This window comes from Giraffa tippelskirchi, chromosome 2 (genome assembly GCF_054371585.1).
Source record: "Giraffa tippelskirchi isolate mGirTip1 chromosome 2, T2T-mGirTip1v1.2.pri, whole genome shotgun sequence".
In the NCBI taxonomy this organism is placed as follows: domain Eukaryota; kingdom Metazoa; phylum Chordata; class Mammalia; order Artiodactyla; family Giraffidae; genus Giraffa; species Giraffa tippelskirchi.
Window position 1 is genome coordinate 210,908,640 of NC_137276.1, and position 27,758 is coordinate 210,936,397.

At 36.1% G+C, this 27,758-nt stretch overlaps 1 protein-coding gene and 1 long non-coding RNA gene across 5 annotated transcripts in view; one reads left to right on the top strand and one right to left on the bottom strand.

Annotated features, from left to right (window-relative positions):
• The window catches only part of LOC145539140 (uncharacterized), a 526,738-nt gene that overhangs the window by 42,982 nt on the left and 455,998 nt on the right, over positions 1–27,758 (bottom strand). For 3 of the 4 annotated variants that reach the window (XR_014077598.1, XR_014077601.1, XM_081572668.1), the window contains one exon: positions 26,248–26,287. Coding sequence is in view for 1 of the 4 variants with exons in the window: in XM_081572668.1 (XP_081428794.1) it covers positions 26,248–26,287 (40 nt within the window). In the remaining 3 variants the exon portion in view is untranslated. Of the gene's footprint in view, positions 1–25,515; positions 26,288–27,758 lie in introns of those variants that run through there. The other variant, XR_014077596.1, reaches the window with a different exon arrangement.
• Positions 777–26,993, top strand: LOC145539142 (uncharacterized). The gene is made up of 5 exons (XR_014077604.1): positions 777–1,818; positions 3,392–3,559; positions 5,689–5,764; positions 7,820–7,943; positions 26,184–26,993. It is a non-coding gene; the product is annotated as an uncharacterized LOC145539142 (long non-coding RNA).

A 27,758-nucleotide genomic window follows, 5' to 3' on the forward strand; every position in this document is an offset into this window, starting at 1 on the left:
GCTTTTTCGTTACTTATGGCATATAGAGTAATAAACTTCCATGCCAGGTAATATTTTTACCCTCAGAGAATTAAAAATCCCCAGAAGGATCTTCCTCACATGAACTTAATTTTGAGGGGAAAATATTTTTGAGATTATCAACAATTAGGGAAGAATCAGAACAGGTATTTCCTTGCCCATCCAAGCAGTTGATCTCTCTTTCTCTCTTGCTCCCTCTTTCTCACTCTCTCTTTTGCTCACAGCACTCCTTAGGCCCATCCCACACAATGTGAAGGCTGACTCCCATCTGCCCTCTTTTCTCATAGACCAATAGAGAGGCACTCAAACTGTAGGGCCCACATTCCCAGTGTCTGCAGGGCCTCGGGTGGTGGCCAGGAGATTGGAAACTCTACAGCTTCAAAACACTCCATCAAGCCATTCAGCCAGTGGCATTTCACATAATGCTACATGATTAAAGACCATGAAGGTTAAACATTCTAACCAGACACATATGTCTAGCAATGGGCTTTTGAAAACCCTCATTCTAAGGAACCATCTGGACATTCCAGGTGATCTCCATGCCTACTGATGGGGGTCCACTCCATCATACATAATAGTTTGTGTAATTCAGCAGAGAGTGTATTTGATGGCCCCTTTTGTTTTAGCTTCTTTAAGAAGAGCGCCAAAGACTGACTTCACTTTCATCAAAAGAATATTGTTACACATAAAATAAGAATGCCCCTGGCTCTTAAAGAGTGTTAGAATTTAGAACTTGTTCCTGAGCAGTGTCAGGATTCATGTTCTAACTGTGACTCTAAAAACCAAGAGAGATGATTCTGAGAATGGAGGCTGAAAGACCAGAGGGATGTTTCAGCTGGACCTGAAGAATATCCTCTAACCCCAAGAGCAGTGCAGGTTTTGATTAGATTCCTGGGCTCTCAGAGACTGAGATAGTCATAAAATTTGAGAGTCAGATGAGATCTTAGCAGTTGTCTTTCCAGCACAAAAGGTCAAAGGAAGAAAAAGTCAGAAGCCTGGGAGCTTGACAAATGGACCTCTGACTCTAGGACTTCAGATTCACAGGACAGATCATTTTCCTCAAAAACAAACTGGATATGTTCAAACAGAGACTGGACTAAAACCTGTGTGGAAGTTTGCAGTGATACTTCAAAGTTTAGATAGGCAAAATGAGTCAAAGATTATTTCCAATTCTAATAGTCTATGATATTGTAGTTATTGTACTTGAGATAAATCGAATAACCCTAGTAGGTGACAATGTATTGGACAACCCTCTTAAGATTGCTCCCCATCCTAAGGGCATATATAAACAGAAGCATATACATATACAAAAAATAAATTAGGATATAGTCAACAGGAATTTACTTTAGCATAAATACATATATAGTCTATATATACTTTTACCTAGATCATTTTTATTGGAATATAATAGTTTTACAATGTTATGTTAATTTCTGCTGTACAACAGCATGAATCGACCATATGTATACATATATTACTTTCCTCTTGATCAAGATTCCTTTAAATTGTCTAAAGAAGCATTGTGCTAACAGAGTGCTCTCCCACCTCTCTCTCAGGAAGTAATTTTTTAACACATATTTTTTACTATGTAGTATAAGATCTTCCAGAGAATGTTGAATTTGATTAGAAACTGATTTGTGAAACACAAAATGGAATTCATAAAATGTCTCTGAAATATAATGCTTTGCAATGTACCACAGCATTCATCAATTTAATATTTGAGGTTTGGAACCTTCAAAACAAACTCTAGAGGCTGTTGCCATTTTGTGATATGCAATTTTGCCAAGTCATGTAATAAAGGTCAGTATGCAAAAAAGAAATCACCTAAAGCAGATAAATGAGATTGCTCGACTAACACTTTTGCTATGATTCAACTGAAATCAGCTGAGAATTTTTGTGCTTCTACTCTCTGACATTATCAGCTAAGCAGTATTTCTCATTAAGTGTCTGAAGGATCACTTAAATATTTCTGTAATGCTTTATTCCATTTCATGTGGACAATTTCATGCCATATTAGCAGTCATGAATTTGAGGTTTCTTGAACAAATATAAATAGTCCTTGTGGAAGTCCAGGACCTGACATTAATTTTGTACTAAAAGAAGAATTTAGAATCAAAAATATAATTTTGTCAGACTTCTGGTATTTTATATAAACATACATGGGCTTCTCCAGTGGCTCAGATGGTAAAGAATCTGCCTGCAGTGCTTGAGACCTTGATTTGATCCCTGGGTTGGGAAGATCCCTTGGAGAAGGGAATGGCTAACCACTCCAGTATTCTTGCCTGAAGAATTCCATGGACAGAGGAACCTGGTTGGCTACAGTCCATAGGGTCTCAAAGGGTCAGACACAGCTGAGCAACTAACACTTTCACTTCTACTTTCATAAACATACATACCACATTTTTCATTCTCCTTTCCTTTGAAATTTATTCATATGATTCTGCCTACTTGTGCATAAGTTTGAATGGATGACAAAATCTTGCCAGTGTTTCTAATGTTTACCAGAATCAAACATCCTGATACTAGGATGCTGACTAAACCTAATATGAGTAATGCCAATCTTAAATTTCTTTTTTCTCACTATGCTCTGTCTTCTAGATTTTAGCTATTTTATTTTTGCATAAACTGAGCACAAACTTTATATTCTATATATTTTTAAGAATCTAGATTTTCCTAGCTCAAGTCAGATTTAATTATACTTAAATGAGGAGCAACCCTAACTCTGGCTAGACACCTAGTACCAAGAATAGGGAGAAGGCCCAATGTCATAGACTTGGAGCCTAAAATGCCTGATCCCAACTTCTTTACATCTCACTCCTGGTTTTGGGGGTATTTTTGTTTGTTTGTTTGTTTTCTGAAGTGCTTTTGCAAAAGCTCTTTCTTTGTTTTTAAAGTAAAATGGTGATTTATGTTTTAAAGTAAAATGGTGATAAAACTTGCTTTCAGTTTTGATATTTCAAATAATTACTGTATAAAATATGACTCAAAATGGTTAATTTAATTGACTTGTCTAAGCCTAACAGTACTAGATCTTTCAAAAATGGATGGCTTAAGCAGATACAGAGTTAATGGTTTAATAATATATGTATTCTCTGCCTTGACGTTGGTACACTTAGATAAACAAAGGCTCCAAAGTCATCAGTCAAACCGAAATTGAACTAGTTTAGAAAGTGCTGAATGCTTCTATTATGCATTATTTTAGTTGGAGTAATGAATATTGTATGATCCCTTAATGTCAAGGTAGTTTTATACTATTTTGGTGTCTGTTATTCTTCGAGAACCCTTAAGTAATGCAACAGAGTTAAACTTAAATGCTATTTTGCTGTTTAGGTCATTGTTTATTTATTTATTTATTTATTTATTTATTTGCCAGCATGTTGGATTATATAAAAGTCTGAAGAGGCTCTTTAAAGGTAAAAGAGAAGCAATACTACCCTTAAAGTGAATCTTCTCTGGGAGGAACACAAAGTATTTTCAGTCATGATTTCTAATTACAGTGTAGGTGACTCAAAAATTGCCAAATACTTGATTCCTCAAAAAGGTACCATAAATAAGCATCATTTTATAGATGAATAAATTTAAGAATCATAAGATTAGATGACTTGTCTAGAACTAAATATACACATATATAACAAAATATATATTTATATATACATACATGTATATATAGAGCTAAATATACATATATAAAACTAACTATACACTACAATAGACTCGGGAGTTGGTGATGGACAGAGAGGCCTGGCGTGCTGCAATTCATGGGGTCACAAAGAGTCGGACACGACTGAGCGACTGAACTGAACTGAACTGATACACTACAATTAAATATATATACAATAACTAAATATATATAGGGGTTTCTCAGGTGGCGCAGCTGGTAAAGAATCTGTCTGCTCAATGCAGGAGACATAAGAGATGCTGGTTTGATCCCTGCGTCGGGAAGATCCCCTGAAGGAAAAAGTGGCAACCCCCTCCATTATTCTTGCATAGAAAATCCCATGTACAAAGGAGCCTGATGGGCTATCGTCCATGGGGTCCCAAAGAGTCAAATATGACTAAGCCTGCACTCTTGCACACATATACTACAACTAAATATATATACAGATAATTATATTATATATACAGAATGAATTTTGTATATTTGGAACCTGGCAGGCTACAGTTCATGGGGTCACAAAGAGTCGGACATGACTGACCATCTTTCATTCTTTACAGTTCAACATTCTCAATTCTCATTATATATTATATATATAATATATACAGATAATTATATTATATATAATTATATATATATATGTATGTATGTATGTATAAAAGAAAGAGAACTAAACAGCAATTATCTATTTTGTTCTAGGAGTTAAGTAGGCAAATGTTTCATAAATGATACATCATTGACCCTCCTCCCGTTAATATCTTTTTCTGAGCAGTAAACCTATAAAAAATTTCAAGTCACTTTAACCAAGTCAGTTACCACAAAGACTGCTTCCTATCCATACCCACAGTCAGCCATCTTGACTACTAACCAGAAAAGACATGGAAGCTGCAATCACTTTTAGTTTTTCCCATGAATCACTTCGGAGTCTAAAATGTTTCTGAGGCCCCTGAGCTAGTAAGAATTCTACTTACATAGACTGTTTTGTCCCTGTCTCTGTCCCTAGCTCTTTCCCCATGTTTCCTTTTGCCACTGTCACATCTATTAACAGCTGCTTAGATAATACTCATTTCAGTTTATTATTTATTTGATTTCCTTTCTATCACCTTGTAACAACCATGCGAATTTAGAAGTTTCATCTTTGAGAACAGTGGATTAGTCAGATTCTACACAGTCACCTTCCTACAACAGTTAATTCATAACCTTGCTATACATGGATGAACTCTCTTCTCCCCCTGAATATACATGTAGGTACAGACATTATCATTCTTTCCTGACTTGATTTTCTATGTGTGCTGGAAGTAGTCTGCTTGTTTTTGTTATTTTAGTCACTAAGTCGTGTCCAACACTTTTGCGTTCCCACGGACTGTAGCCCACCAGGCTCCTCTGCCCATGGCATTTCCCAGGCAAGAATACTGGAGTGGGTTGCCATTTCTTCCTCCAGAGGACCTTCCCAACTCAGGGATCAAACCTGTGTTTCCTACATTGACAAGTGGGTTCTTTATCACTGAGCCAACAAGCCCAGTTTGCCTGTTTACTTTTCCCAATATCCATCCTTACTTACATAGAAGCAGATAAAATTATATCTGTATTTCAGAGACAGATATGAATGCCATTTTATGAGAACACCTTTATAGTGTGCAGAAGGGAATGGCAACCCACTTCACCATTCTTGCCTGGAGAATTCTATGGACAGAGGAGCCTGGCAGGCTACAGTTCATGGGGTCACAAAGATTCAGACATGACTGACCGTCTTTCATTCTTTATAGTTCAACATTCCCAATTATTTTGAAATTACTAAAATGTATACACATCTTACTATCATCATTTCTCCTTTTATTACAACATTTTATATGTTTAATTGTTAATTGGAGCACTATTTGAATTTATCAAATCAGAGCTTTTAAACATTTATATCCTTTTGATCAAAATCAAACTTTTGACATTTAACTTGTCACCATTAGCTCTCTACTATGTTCAGAAATATAGTTTAGACTGACGGCTTTTCTTGTTTTTAGCAGATAATTGTTTAAAGAAAAAATGTCCCTTTTAGGGGAGTGGTGTGCAAGATATGACCATCCTGGTGCTAAATTGGTGCGTGAGTAATTCTAGAAGCAGTGTGGTTTATTTGATGACTGTTTTTAAAGTCATAGATTGCTCTTTCTCTAGGTCATTTGCTTTCTTTTTCCTAATGAGATTTAAAAATTCATTCTCATTTTTTTTTTTGATCTCAGTGATTTTCTCTCTGTATCTCCCATGCTACATATTGTCACTCTAAGACATTTGTTTAAATGACACTATTTCCTAAAGACGGAGAAACTCTAATTTTTTGTTATAAGATTAGATTTTATTTAAATAAACCATAAAGTAACTTTTATGGTTCATTAGTCATTCTCTTCACCTTTCTCTGTTTCTTATCCCATTCTAGCTTTGGGGGAAAGTGGTATGCTAATAAGATTATAATTAGACAAGTATACATGGGTAAATTATGCTATTACTAAATGATGCTTACATATTACTGGTGGCTAAAGTAGCATAGAGTGATTCCTAGGTAAAAGACCAGATGAATGCCAGCTATGTTTATTTTAGCAGAAACAAGCTTCCTGAAAAAAACACTTTCAGTGACTTTCCACCACAAAATAGCAAAATGAATGTAAAGAAACTCACTTCTACAAATCAAGCCCAGTATTTCTTTACATTTTGCTTTTCCCATCATTGCTCTTGTTACTACTGTTTTATCATAGCAAGTTTCAGCACTAAATTCTAATTCTTTAGAAGAACTTAAATACATGCATATAGATATTTAAAACCTCTGTTTTGAATAATCTTATAACTAGAGCTGACATGCAACAAGTTTAGTAAGAAGAATAATCAGGAAGAAACATAACAGATAATTGGAAACAGTCACCCTGAAGATCACGTACGGCAATGTTTTATATATCCTATAAAAAGTTTATAACATTGCTTGCAATTTTAAGTACCAATAGAGAAAAGATCTGGGCACGATTGAGCTGTACCTTACTCAAATTACAGTGTCATAGTTCCATTACATTTTGTTAGTACTTTCATATCACTCCAAATAATCCTCACACATTTAACAAGGTCTCAGATTTTTTTTCAGATAAGTCCAGGAAATTCAGAAAGTTGCAGTTAGCTTAGTTTGATTACAAACATCTGTCCTTGGCATGCAGTAGGGTACTGCTTACCTATGTCTCCAACTTAGCACTCTGTGGGGGCTGTACCTTGCCCTACTAAACAATCAGATAAAATTCAATCATCTTGAAATATTTTTCAAGTTTTGATTTTAAATTTTACTGTACATCAGCCAACAATATCTTTTTTTTTTTTTAATAATGTGACAGTTTAAGCTCAGCAAAATTTCTAGTTAGGGAAATGTTACCATTTAAGGAAACTCCTATTCTGATGTTAGCTATTAAATTTTTACTAAGGTGTTGTCAGTTCCAGTTCAGTAAAATACCTTCATTTTAAATAAAAGTTTGTATAACTTAAACTCAAAGTTAGTCATGTAAGACATGTTGCTCAGAATTTATTTTACTGCTGTAATGTAATATTCACAGTCACCCTGAGAGATGTGTTCTTTGATCCCCACTAAAGAGGTAAAGAAAGTGAGGCTTAGAGAAGTTAAGTAACAGGCCCCAAGGCAACACCAGCTGCTAGGGGGTTTACCCAGGATTTGATTTCAGGCTATTCTGATTCCAAAGACATTAGTCCAGTTTAAATGCAATTGATGTTTCTGCCTTTTACTCATTTCTGTTTCTGAGAGAACTGGTCAACCATGTAAAACCTCTGCTATGTACCATCATCTACAGACATTTCTCTCTTCTAAAATATATCAAGGGCAGAGATTATTTTAGGTTTCTTTTTTTTCTTGCTCCCATAGCTTCAAAGCATAGGCTTTGCACAGTGAAAAGGAGGTTTGTTTTGCTACTTGAACAAAATGCCTTAAGCAACTTAGACTAATATTTCTTAGGTGACACAAGAGTTAATGCTATCTAGGCATTGTAAGTGAATTTCAATAGAACACCAATCCCAGGCCTACCTACATTTACTCTCAGCTGTTTTTGTTTGTTTTTAGCAAAACCCACTAAATTAGAATTAAACCACGTATGCTGTTTTTCTTTCTCCTAGTTCATGATTGTACCTCTGACTTGTGAAAGAAAGTAAAATATTACCAGAAATCCATAAACAAGAAAGAAGTCAGTTGCTGGCCTACTGAAGATGGGATGAAGCTGAATCATTTGGAAGTTCATTAGTAGGCTTTTTGGGGTTTTTTTGTTTGTTTGTTTTTTGGTTTTTAAAATCATATGAATTAGATTGGGGACTATTTTTGCTGTAGGTGCTATCCTGGTGCTTTCCAGATAGTTTTGCTAGCAGGCAAGCAGGGATCTTCAAATATGAGATGCTCTGTATCTGTCTTTTTGGGCTTCCCAAGTGGTGCATTGGTAAAAAAAAAATCTGCCTGCCAATACAGGAGTTACAAAAGAAGTGGGTTCGGTCCCTGGGTTGAGAAGCTACCCTGGAGTAGGAAATGGCAACTCACTCCAGTGTTCTGGCTTAGAAAAATTCCATAGACAGAGGACATTGGTGGGCTATAGTCCATGGGGTCGCAAAGAGTAGGACATGACTGTGGAACTGAGCACACATACACAATGCACACGTATCTGTCTTTTATGAGGGATGTTTGGAGAGAAAACCTTCTAGCACTTGCTGTTGGTTAGGAATCACCACAGACCTTTCAGTTGTGGATTCCAACTGTGGACACCTCAGCAGGATGCCAGCTTTTTGGTTCCTGGGGAATGTACTATAAGTTTAATGTTGTCATTCTGCCATATACATCTATGAAATTTATTATTTGGGAACCACAAGAAAGAATTCCATTTTATAACTGTCCAGATACATAAAATTAAAAACTTTATCCAAAAAAAAAAAAAGTAAAACTCTTTTTTAGCCAATGAGTTCTTTCAGCAGTTGGCTTTAGAGAGAATAGGATAATGTTTAACATACAATCATGCTTTGAAATTTGCCAACTGCCCCGTCCCTTTGATCACTCCAAAGAAAAATATGTTCTTGTCTGTTTGAAAGAAAACCAGATACCCTGTTCTTTGGTTAAAGATGCTATGTTTGGTCACCAGATTCATAAGTGAATTTGTTTAAAATGCAAAGAAATAATGAAAAAAATAAAAGAAAGAAAGAAAAGCTGTTAGAAATTCAGGAAACAGTACCTGAAGTAGAGATAAAAGAAAGAATACCTTTACATAGCACATTTTTTATGGGTACTGTACTGTAAGACAAAGATTCACAATATACTGTGACTCATAGAAATTAGTTTGCCTGTATAAATATTAAATGTTGGATTCTTTTATGCCACTGAGGAAGAAATTGACCACGGCTATTCACAGGATGACTTTGGTGATTATGATAAAAAAAAAAGTAAATAAATTTATAAGGAATAATCAAGAAGGAAAGTTCTATACATGTTTATGTTTTCAGAGATACTGAAGTGAGCAATCTGTTTGGATGAGCATCAGAGAATTTTCAAGGACATCAGAACATCTGGTCAGCAAAGTGAGATACATAGACTTAAATATTGTGAAGAATCCCTTTGATTTGAAATCTCACTTCCTGGATAAAACTCCATGAATGATGTTTGACCTGACTAGATTTTCAACCTTTAATCCTTTGGTATTATCCAAGTAGAACTGAGCTCTTCATGGGAAAAATGTTTTGAAAATTCAAATTTTAAAATAATTCACAATACATAAAATATTATTTTAAAATAAATTCCTCACAAACTAAAAGAAAAAAATCATATTCATATAATGAAATTAGTTAAACTTTGGAAGTTGGAGCAAACAGATGCCAGTATAAGGGCTTAAAAAGTAGCATAAAGCAGTCTAGAGACGGTAAAGAATCTGCCAGCAATGTGGGAGATCCGAGTTTGATCCCTAGGTCTGGAAGATCCCCTGGAGAAGGAAATGGCAACCTACTCCAGTATTCTTGCCTGAGGAATCCCATGGACAGAGGAGCCTGGTGGGTTACAGTCCATGGGGTTACAAAGAGTCAGACACGACTAAGCAACAAACACTTTCACTTCACTTTTAAAGCAGTCTAGAAGTTAACTGCTAGACATTTACTGTCTCTCTAGCTTTAATGTCTTTTCCTTCATTTTTCTCTGATTCTCACCTGGATGAACATTTTTACTAGTTTCTCACTCACATTGCATTTAAAATCGTATTTAAAATACAATTGATCCTTGAACAACACAAGTTTAAACTATGTGGGTTCATTTATATGACGAGTTTTTCCAAAAGATGCAAACTACTATACTATATGATGCCTGCATATAGTTCCATGGATATGGAGCCATGCATATGAAGGCAGACTGTAAATTTATACATGAATTTTGGACTTCAGATAGGGACAGTTACCCTAACCCCCACATTGTTCAAGTGTAAGCCTGTACAGCTGTACTAAATTTGTAAATAAAGAGAAAAACATGTAGCATTATTGGCAAAAATGTAGGTAACTAAACTAGCTATCAGTACACTCTAGAATAAAAGTTTAGGAGAGTTTTTTTTTTAGAGGGGAAAACATGGCAGAGCTAAATTATTATGTGCTTCAATGATGCTAGTAGGTTCTACTAAACATGTTTAGTAAATTTTAGGTGAATTATGACCTACTCTTATGATATAAGGATTAGAAGTTTCAGGACAGTTCTGAGAAAAGCGTATTTCCTGTTAGGCTACTGTTAACTATTGTTACTTAACAAATAACCCAGAAACTCTGAAGCTTAAAACAACAATTGTTATAGTACATCATAATTTGTGAGTCAAGTCAGAGCTGAGATGATTGACTCTTCTTATGCATATGGCAGTGATGACACTCACCCAGGGCCATTCATGTAGCAAATGGGCTTGCCTGTAGGGTACAAGACGGCTTCATCCACATGTATGGATTGCTTTTTATGTCCCCCTCAACATTCACAGGTTGAAATCCTAACCCCAAGAGAATGGCCTTTGGAAGTGAAGTATTTGGGAAGTGATTCCATTATGAGAATGGATCCCTCATAAGTGGAATTTGTGCTCTTAGAAAAGAGACTTCCTGTGCTCCTTGTGCCAGGTGAGGACACAGTGAGAAGATGGCCATCTATAAACCAGGAAGTGGCCTTATTTAGGTGGTTACTAAGACTTGACAAAGGAAGTGATAATTAATTTAAATTTCAAACAAAAAAAGAATATTAGTCGACTGAAAGAGGAGTGAGTACATTCCACGCTGGGGTAAGAAAACATGCAAGAACGTTGGGACTAGAGGAAACCTGGTATAGCAACAAAGTAGACAGAGATAAGGCACATTCACCTAGAGTGCTGAGAGACTGGGAAAGAGGAAGCTGAAAGCATAGGCAGAGCCCAGGGGTATGCAGCCTTGCAAGGCTTCCTTCCTTCGTTGCTTCCTTTCTTCGTTGCTTGTTTCTTTCCTTCTAAAAACCCTGAGAAGCTTTGAGAAACCATGGATAATGATGGATGGAGAATGAAATGATTATGCTTTCAGTTTGGAAAGAGTCTGGAGAGCAGATTTCAGGGTGGAGGGAAGGAAGGGTAGATTCAAAACAGTTACAACAGACCTGGGGACAGTTTAAGAAGAAAAACTAACAGAATTTGGTGACATTAAATATGGAGGATAAATGACAGGGATTGAAATTTCGGTGTTTGCTGTCCACGAGTACCTATTATCTCCTGCTATTAAGAGATGCAATATATATTATTTCCCGCTATACTCATTTTAGCTGAAAAAGACTTACGTGTACCAGGCCCAGTTCTAAATACTTTTTAAATAGTTTTCTCTGAAGTAGATGAGATTGTGCACATTTTCCATATGAGGAATCTGATACAGAAAGAAGCAAATTATCTTACCCAAGAGCTTGGCCAGTGGTAGAGGAGGAATTTGAAGCCAGACTGTCTGCCCTAAGAGTCCATAATCTTCATCCCAAACCATGCTGGCCCATTTGGATTTTACCTGGGCTCGTGGGCAAACATTTCCAGCTAATAATTCCTTTTGTAGTTAGATGTGTCCTTGTGACTAAGCTCTGGCCAGTGGCATGTGAGCAAGAATGATACATAGTACTATCTGATCATGTGTTTTATTCCCTGACTATCCTCTTTTCCCACAGAGAGGTGGTCAGCACTTGAAAAACTGCTATGAACTCCAAAATGGAGGGGTCATGTACTGATGATAGCAAGGCTGCCTCAACAACTTATCTCTTCAGACCACTTATTTGGAAACCACATGAAAGAGAAATGTGCTTCTATGTTATTTAATCCATGTTAAATTACACACAGCTCCCCAGGTGGCACAGAGATAAAGGATTCTCCTGCCAATGCAGGAGATGCAAGAGACACGGTTCAACCCCTGGATCAGGAAGATTCCCTGGAAGAGAAAATGGCAACCCACTCCAGTATTCTTGCCTGAAAAATTCCGTGGGCAGAGGCATCTGGTGGGCTGCAGTCCATGGAGTCGCAAAGAGTCGTACATGACTGAGCAACTAAGCACACACAAATTACATACACTTTGTTGGAGCAAACTAACCTGTCTCCTACTTACTATAAGGGCTATCATCTGTAGATAACTCCTCACTTTCTGAAATGTAGAAATGGAGGCATGATGAGGCTATATACTAAGAGGGGAAACACAGAGAAGAGCAGGTTTGGAAAAGGAAAAGATCATGTTATAATCATACTAGTTACAAACATGTTCAATTTGAGACAGCTTCAAAGCATTCAGGTAGGTAGACATGTTGAGTAGGTAGGTGTATGTACAAATTTGGAGCTTAAGAAAGAGCTGAAGATAAACTATTTCTTTGATACAATTCTGAAACCAGCTACACATCAAATGAAAAAAAATATTTTTTCTGTAATAACTCATAATAACTTCGTGTGTTAAAAAATACTTTTATTTTCCCATTTTATTAACTTTCAGATTTATATTAGAAAATGTACTTTAAAATTATGAATGTTTAGAATAAATGTTCTATTCAGTCTTACTTTAGGTTATTGGTCATTGCAGTAGTTGTCTATTTGCTGTTGTTTAGTTGCCAAGTCATGTCTGACTCTTTTGTGAACCCATAGACTGTGGCCCACCAGAGTCCTTTGTCTGGGATTTCCCAGGCAATAACACTGGAGTGAGTTGCTATTTCCTCCTCTGGGGAATCTTCCCAACCTAAGAATCGCACCAGCATCCCTGCTATGACAGGCAGATTCTTTACCGCTGAGCCACCAGGGAAGCCCAAGTGTCTACATAACAAATTATCACCAAACTTAGCAGCTTAAAACAACAAATATTTGTTGTCTCATACTTTCTGTGAGTCAGGAATTTGGGCACAATTTAGCTGGGTGCCTCTAGCTCATGGTCTCTCACGAGGCTGCTAAGCTGTAGGTCAGAGCTACATTTTAGAATTCATGTAGGGCTCAAATATCTGCTTCTCAGGTGGTTATAGGAGAGCTTCAGTGCCTTGCAGTCTGTTGAATTGAGGGCTTCATTTCTCCAACATTCTATATGGGCCTCTCCACAGGGCTGCCAACAACATGGCAACTAGCTGTTGCCAGCTCAAGTAATATGAGAGAGACAAAGAGAGAATATACAGATGGAAGGTACAGTCTCAAAAACCTGATCTTGAAATCGCCACCCTATCACTTCTAAAGCAGTTAAACTCATAAAAACAGAGACTAGAATGGTAGTTACCAGAGGCTGGGAGGAAGGGGAAATGAGAAGATGTCAATCAATGAGTACAAAGCTTCATTTGTGGAAAATTAATAAGCTCTGCAGATCTAATGTACAGCAATGTGACTATAATTAACAATACCATATTACGTAGTTGAAATTTGTCGATGGTGAAAGTGAAAGACATTTATTCATGTCTGACTCTTTGTGACCCCATGGACTATACAGTCCATGGAATTCTCCAGGCCAGAATACCAGAGTGGGTAGCCTTTCCCTTCTCCAGGGGATCTTCCCAACCCAGGGATCAAACCCAGATCTCCTGCATTGCAGGCAGATTCTTTACCAGCTGAACCACAAGGGAAGCCCAAGAATACTCGAGTCGGTACCCTATCCCTTCTCCAGCAGATCATCCCAACTCAGGAATCGAACTGGGGTCTCCTTCATTGCAGGTGGATTCTTTACCAACTGAGCTATCACGGTCTTGTGTTCTCACCATCCAAAAGGTAACCATGTGACATGATGGATATATTAATTAGCTTGATTGTGGCAATTATTTCACAATGCAGACATATATCAAAACATTAAGTTGTATATCTTAAATATATACAATTTTCATTTCTCAATTATACTTTAATAAAGATGAAGAAAGAAATAAGAGTTTTTAAAAATGAATCAGTAAACCCAACCTACCTAAGAAGAGGAGATTATACAGATCTGTGAATACTAGGAGACAGGGATTATTGGGGGCCAATTTAGAGGCTGTCTGCCACAGTAATCAAGGTATAGGAAACAAACTTGTGGTTACCAAAGGGGAGAGGAAAGAGGGAGGGACAAATTAGGGGTATATGATTAATGGATTAAAGTACTATATATAAAATAGGTAAGCAACAAGTATATACTGTGTGCTGTGCTGTGTGTGTAGCACAAGGAATTGTATCCATTATCTTGAAATAACCTATAATGTAATGTAATTTGCAAAACTACTGAATCACTATGCTGTATACTTGAAATTAACACAATACTGTAAATCAGCTACACTTCAATTTAAAAAAATGGGATTTTGGAATTGACTCATACACACTGTTATATTTAAAATAGATAACAAACAGAAACCAACTGTATAGTACAAGGAACTTTGCTCACTCGTCTATAACAACCTAACTGCAAAAGAATATGAAAATGAATAGATACATGTATGTGTATAATTGAATCACTCTGCTGTACATCTGAAACAAACATTGTTAATCAACTATACTTGGACATAATTTTTTTTTTAAAGTTTCCCTAATGATACGAATGTAGATTTTATGAGGGTACTTACGTTCTCCCAGTTATAAATTTTTGAAAGTTATGACTAATATTAAATTTGTATCTGTGTAATGTAGAGTTTAGTTAGTTTAGTCACTAAGTGATGTCCGAGTATTTACAACCCTATGAATGGTAGCCCTTCAGGCTTTTCTGTCCATGGGATTTCTCAGGCAAGAATACTGGAGCTGATTTCCATTTCCTTTTCCAGGGTACCTCCCTGACCCTGGGATTGAATCCAGGTCTCCTGCATTGCAGGCGGATTCTTTATGCACTGAGCCACCAGGGAAGACAACTGTAATACATATGTAAAAAAATATATATATATATGTATATGTATATATACATATATATATATAATACATACACACATTGTAGTAAGCACCATGTGGAATATAGAGCTAAATGTCATGGAACTTTAATAGATTCTAGTATAATATGTGGATTATTTATTCCTCAATTATAAACATATTACTTTGGAAGTTCAATTAAATATACATGCATGCATATATACCCCACATGACAAAATGGAATATGAGGAAATACTATATTTTTTCTTACATAGAAATAAGTCAAATAATGCCTTTGTATTTGATGTTGTAAATATTCTAGTAATAACAAATATTAATAATATTATATTTAAGAATTTATCTCATCTTTCATCAAGAAAACACTTTTATTCTTAAGAAGTAGGAATTGAAATATTTTTTAAAATATGCATCAGTAAAGAATGTAAAATGCTTTTGCAATTCATATTTGTTATAACAAAATTAAAAAAGGATAGTGATGGTAAACCTCTACAATGCTTCTTGAAAAATTAATTGCAGATAAGATTCCATTTGTTAACTATTAAGATTAATAAAAAAGCAATTAAATCAAGATAATTAACACAAAGTACAGTGTTCAGTAGGGTTACTTTATACTGGATTATAATTGAAAACTGACATCTTTTTACTCAGCATACTAACCAAGGGCTTTTATTTCATCTTGAGACGATTACATATCAGTACAAATCCAGAGATTAGAAAACTCTTTGTAATTACACAAATTGATTTTCTAATATCACATCAATTTAAATGTTGCATAAAGATAGAGCAAGAAAACTAAAAAGTTAAAATAGATAATCATTTAATTGCTAGGGGGATGTCCATGTATGGGGCATTGTATTCCTCTATCAAGAAAATATCAAAGATTTTCAATAATTTATTGATTAGCTCATTTCCATAGAGTGAAACCTTGTAAACTATTGAACTAGGTAAAAATGAATAGTTACACTGAAAAGTTGTAAATAAGTACTGTGCTAATTCTAGGATCCAGATAAAAATATAAAGCATTTACGATACCATTGTTTTGAATGTGATTGGCACATCAAATTAAATTTATATGCTGAGGTAAAATGCACTTCTCAAAGTGTATGGAAATTATTCCTATATGTCAGCACTATTGTTGACTAAATTTGTTGACTGTCAATGGTCATATTTACAATAATTGCTCTACAATTTATACAAGTCCATTAAGAAATATGTGAGTAGATAAAGTATTGACTGATTACGTAGAAGCAATTAACTAGTCCAAAGTTTCTTAGGTCAGTAGAGAATTTCTCATATTTTGTGTAAGATGAGCATCAGTTTGATATTTAATATCCACCAGTCACTCATCAATTAGATTCTGAAAAACATTGGTTCAGTTCAGTTCAGTTCAGTCGCTCAGTCGTGTCCAACTCTTTGGGAGCCCATGAATTGCAGCAAGCCAGGCCTCCCTGTCCATCAACAACTCCCAGAGTTTACCCAAACTCATGTTCATCAAGTCGGTGATGCCATCCAACCATCTCATCCTCTGTTGTCACCTTCTCCTCCTGCGCCCAATCTTTCCCAGCATCAGAGTCTTTTCCAATGAGTCAACTCTTTGCATGAGGTGGCCAAGGGATTGGAGTTTCAGCTTCAACATCAGTCCTTCCAATGAACACCCAGGATTGATCTCCTTTAGGATGGACTGGTTGGATCTCCTTGCAGTCCAAGGGACTCTCAAGACTCTTCTCCAACACAACAGTTCAAAGGCATCAATTCTTCAGCACTCAGCTTTCTTCACAGTCCAACTCTCACATACATACATGACTACAGAAAAAACCATAGCCTTGACTAGACAGACCTTTGTTGGCAAACTAATGTCTCTGCTTTTTCATATGCTGTCTAGCTTGGTCATAACTTTCCTTCCAAGTAGTAAGCGTCTTTTAATTTCATGGCTGCAGTCACCATCTGCAGTGATTTTAGAACCCCCAAAAATAAAGTCTGACACTGTTTCCACTGTTTCCCCATCTACTTCCCATGAAGTGATGGGACCAGATGCCATGATCTTAGTTTTCTGAATGTTGAGCTTTAAGCCAACTTTTTCACTCTCCTTTTTCACTTTCATCAAGAGGCTCTTTAGTTCTACTTCACTTTCTGCCATAAGGGTGGTGCCATCTGCATATCTGAGGTTATTGATATTTCTTCCAGTAATCTTGATTCCAGCTTGTGCTTCTTCCAGCCCAGCGTTTCTCATGATGTTCTCTGAATATAAGTTAAATAAGCCAGGTGGCAATATACAGCCTTGACGTACTCCTTTTCCTATTTGGAACCAGTCCGTTGTTCCATGTCCAGTTCGAACTGTTGCTTCCTGACCTGCATACAGGTTTCTCAAGAGTCAGGTCGGGTGGTCTGGTGTTCCCATCTCTTCAAGAATTTTCCACAGTTTATTGTGATCCACACAGTCAAAGGCTTTAGCATAGTCAATAAAGCAGAAATAAATGTTTTTCTGGAACTCTCTTGCTTTCTCCATGATCCAGCGGATGTTGGCAATTTGATCTCTGGTTCCTCTGCCTTTTCTAAATCCATCTTGAACATCTGGAAGTTCACGGTTCACGTATTGTTCAAGTCTGGCTTGGAGAATTTTGAGCATTACTTTACTAGTATGTGAGATGAGTGCAATTGTGCGGTAGTTTGAGCATTCTTTGGCACTGCCTTTCTTTGGGATTGGAATCAAAACTGACCTTTTCCAGTCCTGTGGCCACTGCTGAGTTTTCCAGATTTGCTGGCATATTGAGTGCAGCACTTTCACAACATCATCTTTCAGGATTTGAAATAGCTCAACTGGAATTCCGTCACCTCCACTGGCTTTGTTTGTAGTGATGCTTTCTAAGGCCCACTTGACTTCACATTCCAGGATGTCTGGCTCTAGGTGAGTGATCACACCATCGTGATTATCTGGGTCATGAAGATCTTTTTTGTACAGTTCTTCTGTGTATTCTTGCCACCTCTACTTAATATCTTCTGCTTCTGTTAGGTCCATACCATTTCTGTCCTTTATTGAGCCCATCTTTGCATGAAATGTTCCCTTGGTATCTCTGATTTTCTTGAAGAGATCTCTAGTCTTTCCCATTCTGTTGTTTTCCTCTATTTCTTTCCATTGATCACTGAAGAAGGCTTTCTTACCTCTCCTTGCTATTCTTTGGAACTCTGCATTCAAATGGGAATATCTTTCCTTTTCTCCTTTTCTTTTCTCTTCTCTTCTTTTCTCAGTTATTTGTAAGGCCTCCTCAGAGAGTCATTTTGCCTTTTTGCATTTCTTTTCCATGGGCATGGTCTTGATCCCTGTCTCCTGTACAATGTCATGAACCTCCATCCATAGTTCATCAGGTACTCTGTCTATCAGATCTAGTCCCTTAAATCTATTTGTCACTTCCACTGTATAATCATAAGGGATTTGATTTAGGTCATACCTGAATGGTCTAGTGGTTTTCCCTATTTTCTTCAATTTAAGTCTGAATTTGGCAATAAGGAGTTCATGATCTGAGCCACAGTCAGATCCTGGTCTTGTTTTTGCTGACTGTATAGAGCTTCTCCATTTTTGGCTGCAAATAAAATAATCAATCTGATTTTGGTGTTGACTATCTGGTGATGTCCATGTGTACAGTCTTCTCTTGTGTTGTTGGAAGAAGGTGTTTGCTATGACCAGTGCATTCTCTTGGCAAAACTCTATTAGCCTTTGCCCTGCTTCATTCTGTACTCCAAGGCCAAATGTGCCTGTTACTCCCGGTGTTTCTTGACTTCCTATTTTTGCATTCCAGTCCCCTATAATGAAAAGGACATCTTTTTTTGGGTGTTAGTTCTAAAAGGTCTTCTAGGTCTTCATAGAACCATTCGATTTCAGCTTCTTCCGCGTTACTGTTTGGGACATAGGCTTGGATTATCGTGATATTGAATGGTTTGCCTTGGAAACGAACAGAGATCATTCTGTCATTTTTGAGATTGCATCCAAGTACTGCATTTCGGACTCTTTTGTTGACCATGATGGCTACTCCATTTCTTCTAAGGGATTCCTGCCCACAGTAGTAGATATAATGGTTATCTGAATTAAATTCACCCATTCCAGTCCATTTATTTCACTGATTCCTAGAATGTCGACGTTCACTCTTGCCAGTTAAATACCTAGTATTGACAAATAAGCACTCTGTGGGATCCAGAAATTTTTAAAAAAGGTAAATAAATAAAAGATAATATTAGATGTGACCCAAGAAGCACAACCCAGATAATGTCAGGAATCTAACTTCAACTACTATATAATACCATATGAAGGTTATTTATTTTCCAGTTTGAAACATATATGGCTTTTTGGAGCTAAGAAATTACTAAGAGAATTTGCCTGCATGAGTCAGCACCTAAATTCCCTTTCAACTTAGAAATCATGCAAAAACTACAATGATAATAAAAACCTTCTAACTGCATTTTCATGGAAACTAAGAAGCTAATTGAAAAGTATGTATTGAGAAGGTACATAGTAGAAATTGCAGGGAATAATATGAGAATTACAGAATTGGTCAGTAGTGGCATATTTTAGAAAGTACAGAAATAGTTTCTTTGGTAAAGGCAAATGGTTCATTGTGAGCTGTGAAACTACCCATTGTTTGCAGAAATGAGGGTGGGAACAAGTCTGGGAAGTACTGATGATAAACCTGCTTTCCACCCTGAGCTGAATGATTTGGATGAAAGGACAGAAGAGAGGGCTAAAAAAAATATTTCTCAGAAGAGAAATTTTAGCAAAAAGTAGTCTAGAGAGATAAGCAGAGGAGAGATCCTTTGAATTTTGAAAATTTTAAGAATATTCTCATATATCTAACTCTACAGAAAAATCCCTGCAAATTGCTTGTCCAGGAAAACTCCAACTCATTCAGTGATGAATAGTACAAAAAGAACTAGAACAGCATCTATACAAAGATAATATACAAAATGAAGCTTAAAACATAAAGGTTTGCACCACAGGGTAAACTCATTGCCATGGTGCCTATGAAAAATGTGAACAAATATTTCAGTGTGCATTGAGAAAAACAACTTCATGAAACAAGAACCTCTATAACATTAGTCTAGAAACACAGATGAACTCAGGTAACAGATGTCAAAAAAATGTGTGAGCTGAAACATGAACTGTCTTATCTTAGAAAAGAAATAGAAAAAAAATTGAAGAAATAAAGACAAACATGAAGGTTGCAAAGAAGAATGGTTACTAAAAAAATGGATAAATTAGAATCAAAATGAGGGAAATGAAAGATAAAGACTTAAAAATAATTTAAGATATTAGCTATTTATATTAGGTGGAAGTATCCTCAATGCTATCGGACTATCCTGGTGGCTCAGTTGGTAAAGAATATGCCTGCAATGCAGGACACCTGGGTTCGATCCCTGGGTTGGAAAGATCCCCTGCAGAAGGAAACGGCAACCCACTCCAGTGTTCTTGCCTGGGAAATCTTACGGACAGAGGAGTCTGGCAGTTTACATCCATGAGGTCGCAAGAGTCGGACACAACTTAGCAACTAAACCACCACCCTCAATGTATGCATAATTGGAGTCCCTGATCAAGAAAACAAAACAAAACAAATGGAAAACATATTTAGAGGTATACTTTTTACAAATTCATTAAAGATCACAAAAGGACAAATACCGTATGATTTCACTTATGTAATGTGTCTGAAGTACTCAAATTCATAGAGATAGAAAGTAGGATGGTGGGGTAGTGGTTGCCAGAGGTTGGGGGGAGGAGGGAATGGGAATTTTATTTTAAGAAGATAAAAAAATTCTGGAAGTGGAGGGTGATGATGGTTGTCCAATAATGTGAATGTATTTAATGCTACTGAACTATACATTTTAAAATGTTAAAATGGTGAACTTTATGTTGCATATATTTTACTATAGTGGAAAAACTCATGTAGTAGGAACTGTCTTCTCATAATAAAAAAGAACCTCTTGTTTTGTAAAAAAAAAAAAAAACTGATCTAGAAAAAGGGCAAGACACCAAGACACAGTGTATTAAAAACACTGAAAGCTAAAGAAACAAGCAACAGTCTCACAATACTTGTAAAGGTAAAAACAGATCAAATAGTCTCAAATTACCTTCACAGAACCTTTCAATATCAGAATTCAGTGAAACAATATCTAAAAGATACTTAAAGAGAGAAGGCATAGGACATGGATTTTATATTCAGATAGCTGTATTCAAGTATAAAAGTTACAAATATTTGTTTAAATATAAAAGAGACATGGATTTTTACTCTCAAGAGATCTAAGAAAACCACTAAAGGAAGAGTCTTCAACTAATGAAGGAAAGATTGGTGAAAACATAATAATAAATGCAGTAAAGCTTTAACTATATGTAACTGCAAAACAAACATGAAGATTAGAGTTAAATCAATGGGCTAAGGTATATACCCAGACCAAATAATAATAATAATAATAATAATAATAATAATAATAAAAGAAAAAGTAGGAAAGAGAAGATAGGGAAAAGACTGAAAGACGAATTTCCTAATTGTCTCTTTTAAAATGTTTGGAAGCCAAAGAACATCATTTATAAATGACAACTAAAACATAAATATATAAAACATAAAACTTGTAATACTATATATATATATACTTTTTTTTTTTTTACCCATTACCATAATACAAAAAATTCAGATCCTAAGACAATAATCTTTAATTTTCTGGAATTCTCGAGAATCTGCTGCATGGATAGAGAAGCTCTGTTTCAGGAAGCAAGTCTGTGGGTCTAAGTCTTTTCCACATGCTTATCATCCTTTCGGCTTCCTTAGTGGCTCAGTGGTAAAGAATCCATCTGCCAATGCAGGAAAGTGAAAGTGAAAGTCGCTCAGTTGTGTTTGACTTTTGGTGACCCCATGGACAGTATAATCCCTGGAATTCTCCAGGCCAGAATACTGGAGCGGGTAGCCTTTCCCTTCTCCAGGGGATCTTCCCAACCAAGGGATCGAACCCAGGTCTCCCACATCGCAGGTGGATTCTTTACCAGCTGAGCCACAGGGAAGCCCAATAATACTGGAGTGGGTAGCCTAGCCCTTCTCCAGTAGATCTTCTCAACTCAGGAATCGAACTGGGGCCGCCTGCATTGCAGGCAGATTCTTTACCAACTGAGCTTTGAGGAAACCTAGGTTTAATCCTTGGGCAGGGAAGATCCCCTGAGGAAGGAAATGGCAACACACTCCAGTATTCTTGCCTGGGAAATCCCGTGGACAGAGGAGCCTGGCAAGCTACAGTCCATGGGGTTGCAAAAGAGTCAGACATGACTTAACGACTAAAAAACAACAACAACAATCATCATTTAGGGGAGGATCTTTTGATTATGACAAGGGCTTAGAAGCAAGCAAGGCCTCTTGAGTCTCACTTAACATTGAACAAAGCCCTGCCAAAATAGGTGAAGGTAAAGGGGGTCAAAAGGAACAAACTTCCATTTATAAAATAAAGTCACAGGGATGTAATATACAGCATGGTGACTATAATTAGTAGTAATGTACTGTATATTTGAAAATTTTGTTAAGAGAGTAAATCTTAAAAGTTCACATCATGAGAAAAAAATTCATTAACTATGTATGGTGATACTTCTTAAGTAGATTTATTATGGCTATCATTTCATAATATATACAAATACTGAATCGTTATATTATACATCTAACACTAACGTAATGTCAAAATCATTTATACTTCAATGTTTAAAAAAAGATAAAATAATTTTCTGAAAGCCCTCACTTTTCTGAGATCATCTTTCTCTTTTAGTACCTTATCTGTAGCCAAAAGCAAGCAAAATAGACTTCTGACATTATGCCTGTGGAGACAAATATTATATCCCCATGACATATGTGAAAAAAGTAAAATATACAGTATGGTAGAACATACTGATTCTACGGAGAAACTAGGGTACTAGGGCTGTGGGTTTCAGTTTGGGGAGGGGTGGGCATGGAAAAACCTCAATAACATGGTGATTTTAATCAGTGTTTTGAAGGCGCAATGTTTTGTTTGGATAAGGGAGTGTGGAAAGAGGAGATAGTGGGAAGTAGATAAAAGAGACAAGGAGTGAAAACTGTATTTTTCACTCTACATCTTCTATAAATTTTGAACAATGCGGTTATAATAACTTTTCAAAAAATGAAAAATATGGTATTTAGAGAACCGAGACAATTTGGGGAAACAAACTGATCATGAGACGAAATATTTGGGTTTTGGTTCAGGTTCAGTTATTAACTTGCTTGTGACTGTGGATGAGCCACTTAATCCCCTGGGCTTAGTTTCTGGATCTGTAAAAATGCTGGGGCCGGATTAGGTGATCTTCAAATTCCTTCCTCCCTTCATATTCTGTGAGTCTGTGATTTAATACAGTGTTCACCAAACTGTGGCTTAGGAAAATAGTTTTGGAGTCTAGCTATTATTCAGCCTTTTTATAAGCACACAGTTCTCTGCTTCCCTGCAACAGACAAATAATGAATGACTGTTTTTCCAATTGTAAATTATATAATTCAAATCATATAAAGAATAAATATTAGAAAACTCATGGAACAGCCCCTTTTCAAAGGGGTTCAAAATTAATGACAAAAGAACAAGTCCCTTAAAATATAATGGACTATCCTTTTAGGCCTCATCATCATCACCATAAAAGCACAAATATATTTTAATATGTATTTAAAATAAATCTACAAATTTCCATTTTTATTATTTTACAGATTGCCATAACCTCTAGGTGAGCACCAGGAAATTTTCAGTTCCTCATGAGATTAAGCTCAATTAAAAGTGTGGGTGAAATATTCCTTTCTGTGTGTCATTTGGCAATTCATGATATGATTTATGTTAGTCTTATATTAATAGCTATGTACCTAAATTCTGACTCCTCTCTCTGAATTTTACGGAATTAACTCCTTAGAGCAAGATCTCACATGGTTAGTAATTTCTACAATATGTTCTACAGAACTCTGTACACGTATGTGCTCAAATATGGTTCTATCTTGACTGATCTATGATATAAGGAAAGATATGAAGTGGAAGGTCATGTGCAGCCCTTTGAAAGGATGAGTGCCAAATTCTCCTATTGCTGTTTAGTCCCTAGTTTGTGTCCCACTCTTTTACAACCCCATGGATTGTAGCCCACCAGGTTCCTCTGTCCATGGGATTCTCCAGGCAAGAGTACTAGAGTGGGTATTGCCCTTTCTTCCTCCAGGGGACTTTCCGGACCCAGGAATTGAACTTGTGCCTCCTGCATTCACAGACAGATTCTTTATCATTGAGCCACCTGGGAAGCTACTGTGATGTAAATGAGCAAATGGTAAAAATAGGCCAAGTATACAAAGTCCATCCTGCCCACTAAATCAACAACTCTTACCAAAGAGAATAAATGTCACAAGTATGAGATGTTACCATTTATACAGTGAAAAAGTTTGCATGGTTACAAAATAGCATAATGATATCTTGTTTTGATTTTCTCTCTGGATGGAGGATTTGATATCCAGATATTTGTCTTAATAGCAAGGGAAGGATGACTATGATTTTTAGGAATAGACTGTCTCAAAAGGCAGATTGAATGAAGTTCCTTGAAACCAAGACTGCAACACTCACTATGGTCTCCATACATCCTCTGCAAACATGAAATATGGATGGCGCACCATTTTGGTAGAGTATCCTACTACATTTCTTTTTTCATTCATCTACATGTACTCATTGTTTTCTAGGGGGACTTTTTTGAAACTTTTTTGTCTAGTGTTAGTTGCTTAGTCATGTCTGACTCTTTGCGATCCCATGCACTATGGCCCCTTGTCTAAGTACTGATAAAACCACGTTAGGTTTTGCACTGCACTTGGAATCAGCATTCTTTAAATAAATGGTCTCACATACTCCCACTACTATATGATTATACATTTATACACTATCTTTTGTCCCCACACATGAAATATGTTTTGAGGATTTCTTCATCAGTACCACCTAATAAAAGTGTATAATGCCTTAAAATCAGATTGACAAAGTGAATACTTTTTAGTCAGAGGGATCATGTTATAAAAACAAGTTTCAGTCAGAGCAATAAAACTGCATTTTAACTTGTTTGCAGTTCTGAAATAGCTGCTTTAGCATTCGATCCAACAGAAGTTTGGGAAGAATTCTGTCCTAATTATCCTCAATTATCATGGACATCACCTGGTTTGAGTTTCTTATACTTCTTGACTAATTTCCTATTATAGATGTGTATCACTGATATGTTAAATGTATCTAAATATTCTCTTTATATTTGTCTTCTCTATTCTTTTTATTATGTTAAATTACCATATTATTGCTGGGTAAAAACCTATTACAGCTATATCCAAACTAGAATAATGTTATATAATGTCAGTATAAACAATTTCAAAAAACGTGGTACTGAAATAATGATTTCACAAAAAATTCTTTTTTCTCTCAAGTTTATGCAAGATTTTCACTACAATTAAAAAAAAAGTACCTCAATTTGTTCAATTTATTTTCTTTTTCTTGCTCCCAGCATACAGACATATCAGAAAATTAAACCAGAAAATATCTTTATTTGAATAAGTAGCTTTGTAGGGGAAAATGCCTTAAAAATTGTACTCTGGATTATCTGTTCTCAGGAAATTGAAATCCCACCAATTAGAAAACTATTGTTTTCACTTTTCAGAAATAGCTGAAACTAGAATGTTATTTTGCAGTGATACTAAAACTGGACAGGAACTGATGAAAGAAACAAAATCAGTCATTTTCCAAAGTAGATAAAAAGCAAACAGAAAAAAAATTGAATTGAGTTTAAATATATTAAATATTATGTTAGATCCATAAATGAATCATGACATTAGCACAAGGCTGACAGAAGTTGAAAAACACATTGTGGGGAATCTACTGCTAATAGTCTTCCCTTTCTTCCACCTCAAAAGAAAATTGTCATAGTTTTATTGCTCAAATGATACTTATGTCAGAAAACTTTATGATGTATATTTCCAGGCATTTTTCATCTAAACCTACCTTGTTGTTTCCAGAAGTGATATTGCACAACATTGATAGCTTTTATCACTTAAGATCATTCAGTACTTTCTGGGCTCTTGGATTCAAAAATTGATAAGGTATCTTAGTTAAATCATAACTAATGACCAACTGCTGTTTTTGTTTCACAGGACACAAGAATTAGCAAAAGACTTCTGGGGGACTCTACACTGTGTAAAAGAGAACATGACTTACCCGGGCTATCTTCATGCCAATCACCGAGTTCGCCTGAAACCTGTAAATCAGAAGGAAAAACATTCTTGAACTTTCTTCACCTCTGAAGTTACAGAGGTGGTCTGTTGTCAGTGGAGGGCCCCTACATAGCCAGGTCGAAATACATTCTAAGACCTACATGAACTTCTTACAGACAGCTTATTACCAATTCCACTGCTAAGTGCAAGACTCTGGATTATGAACAGTGGAAATATGTAGACAAAACACTATAGATCCTGCCCTGAAGGACCTAATAGTCTAAAGAGTAGAGTTAAGTATTCTATACAAACATCTGGATAAATGGTAAAAACAAAACTCACCCAATTCAGAGCCATCTCACTCTGCTTGGACCAAGACCTATACCTGTCTCACATATCTCTAGTTTTAGTAATGGTACCTCCCAAGGCAGATACATGGCAAACTTCTTAACTCCTTCTTCCATCTTTACCTCTTTAACCCTGATATCTATGTTTTAGGTTAAAAAAAAATAGTTTAATTCCCCTCTCCCAAGTAGTTAGCTCACCACCTCCCCTGATGCCATAGCCTCTTCAAAATAATATTTCTAATATGCACATCAGATCATATTCCTTATCAGCAACCTACAAGCTTAGCTGCAAACTCTTGTGTGGAAAAGATAAGACTTTGGTCATCTCACTTCTCACTACCTCACTTTCTTACTTCTTACCAGTTTCCTCTGTGCCAGTAAAGTTTGAAATTGTTTAATTGTCCTCAGAGAAGTGATTAGACATGTGCTTTCACACATGTTCATCTGTTTGAAATGCGCTGTGTCACCCTACTGGACACCCAATGCGATTGCTGTGAACTCTCCTTCACCCTTTATTGTCAGTCCAAACAATCTTCATCCTATTATGTATTTGCCCTAATGACCTAAATAATAATATAGCCACATATTTGTATAATAACATCTGTTGTTCTCTACATTCAGAGCCCTTTCAACATGATGTCATATTTTTTCTCATGTCTGTCACACTATTAGATTGTGAACATCTTGAATAGAGACAACATGAGTTTTTTTTTTCATTTCATAGCCCAGTTCTTATTGCAATTCTGAAACACAAAGTAAATTCTCAACAAACATTGACTTGAAAATACAACTATAAGTAATAACCCAAAACAGCCTGTGAAAAATGCTGAAATAGTTACATCTAAGTTGAGAGATTACATCAAGCAGAGAAAATCAGGAAAGACTTCCTGGTATAAGTTATATTTGAGTAAAACAAAAGAATGCATAGAATTTAAAAACATGGAAATGGAAGAGTCAAAATGTTTTACTTGGAGAATTGCATGATCAATAAGAGGAAAATAGAAAAAATATTTCCTATTAATGAGGAACTAGACTCAACTGAGAATGGGTACAAGATAAAGAACTATAATAAATAAGGTGGAAAAGTTGCCTCAATGATAGGTTGCTAGAGATTGTGAATATCTGGCTAAAGACTATTAGTTCATGTTTTTCTCTAGGAAATAAAATA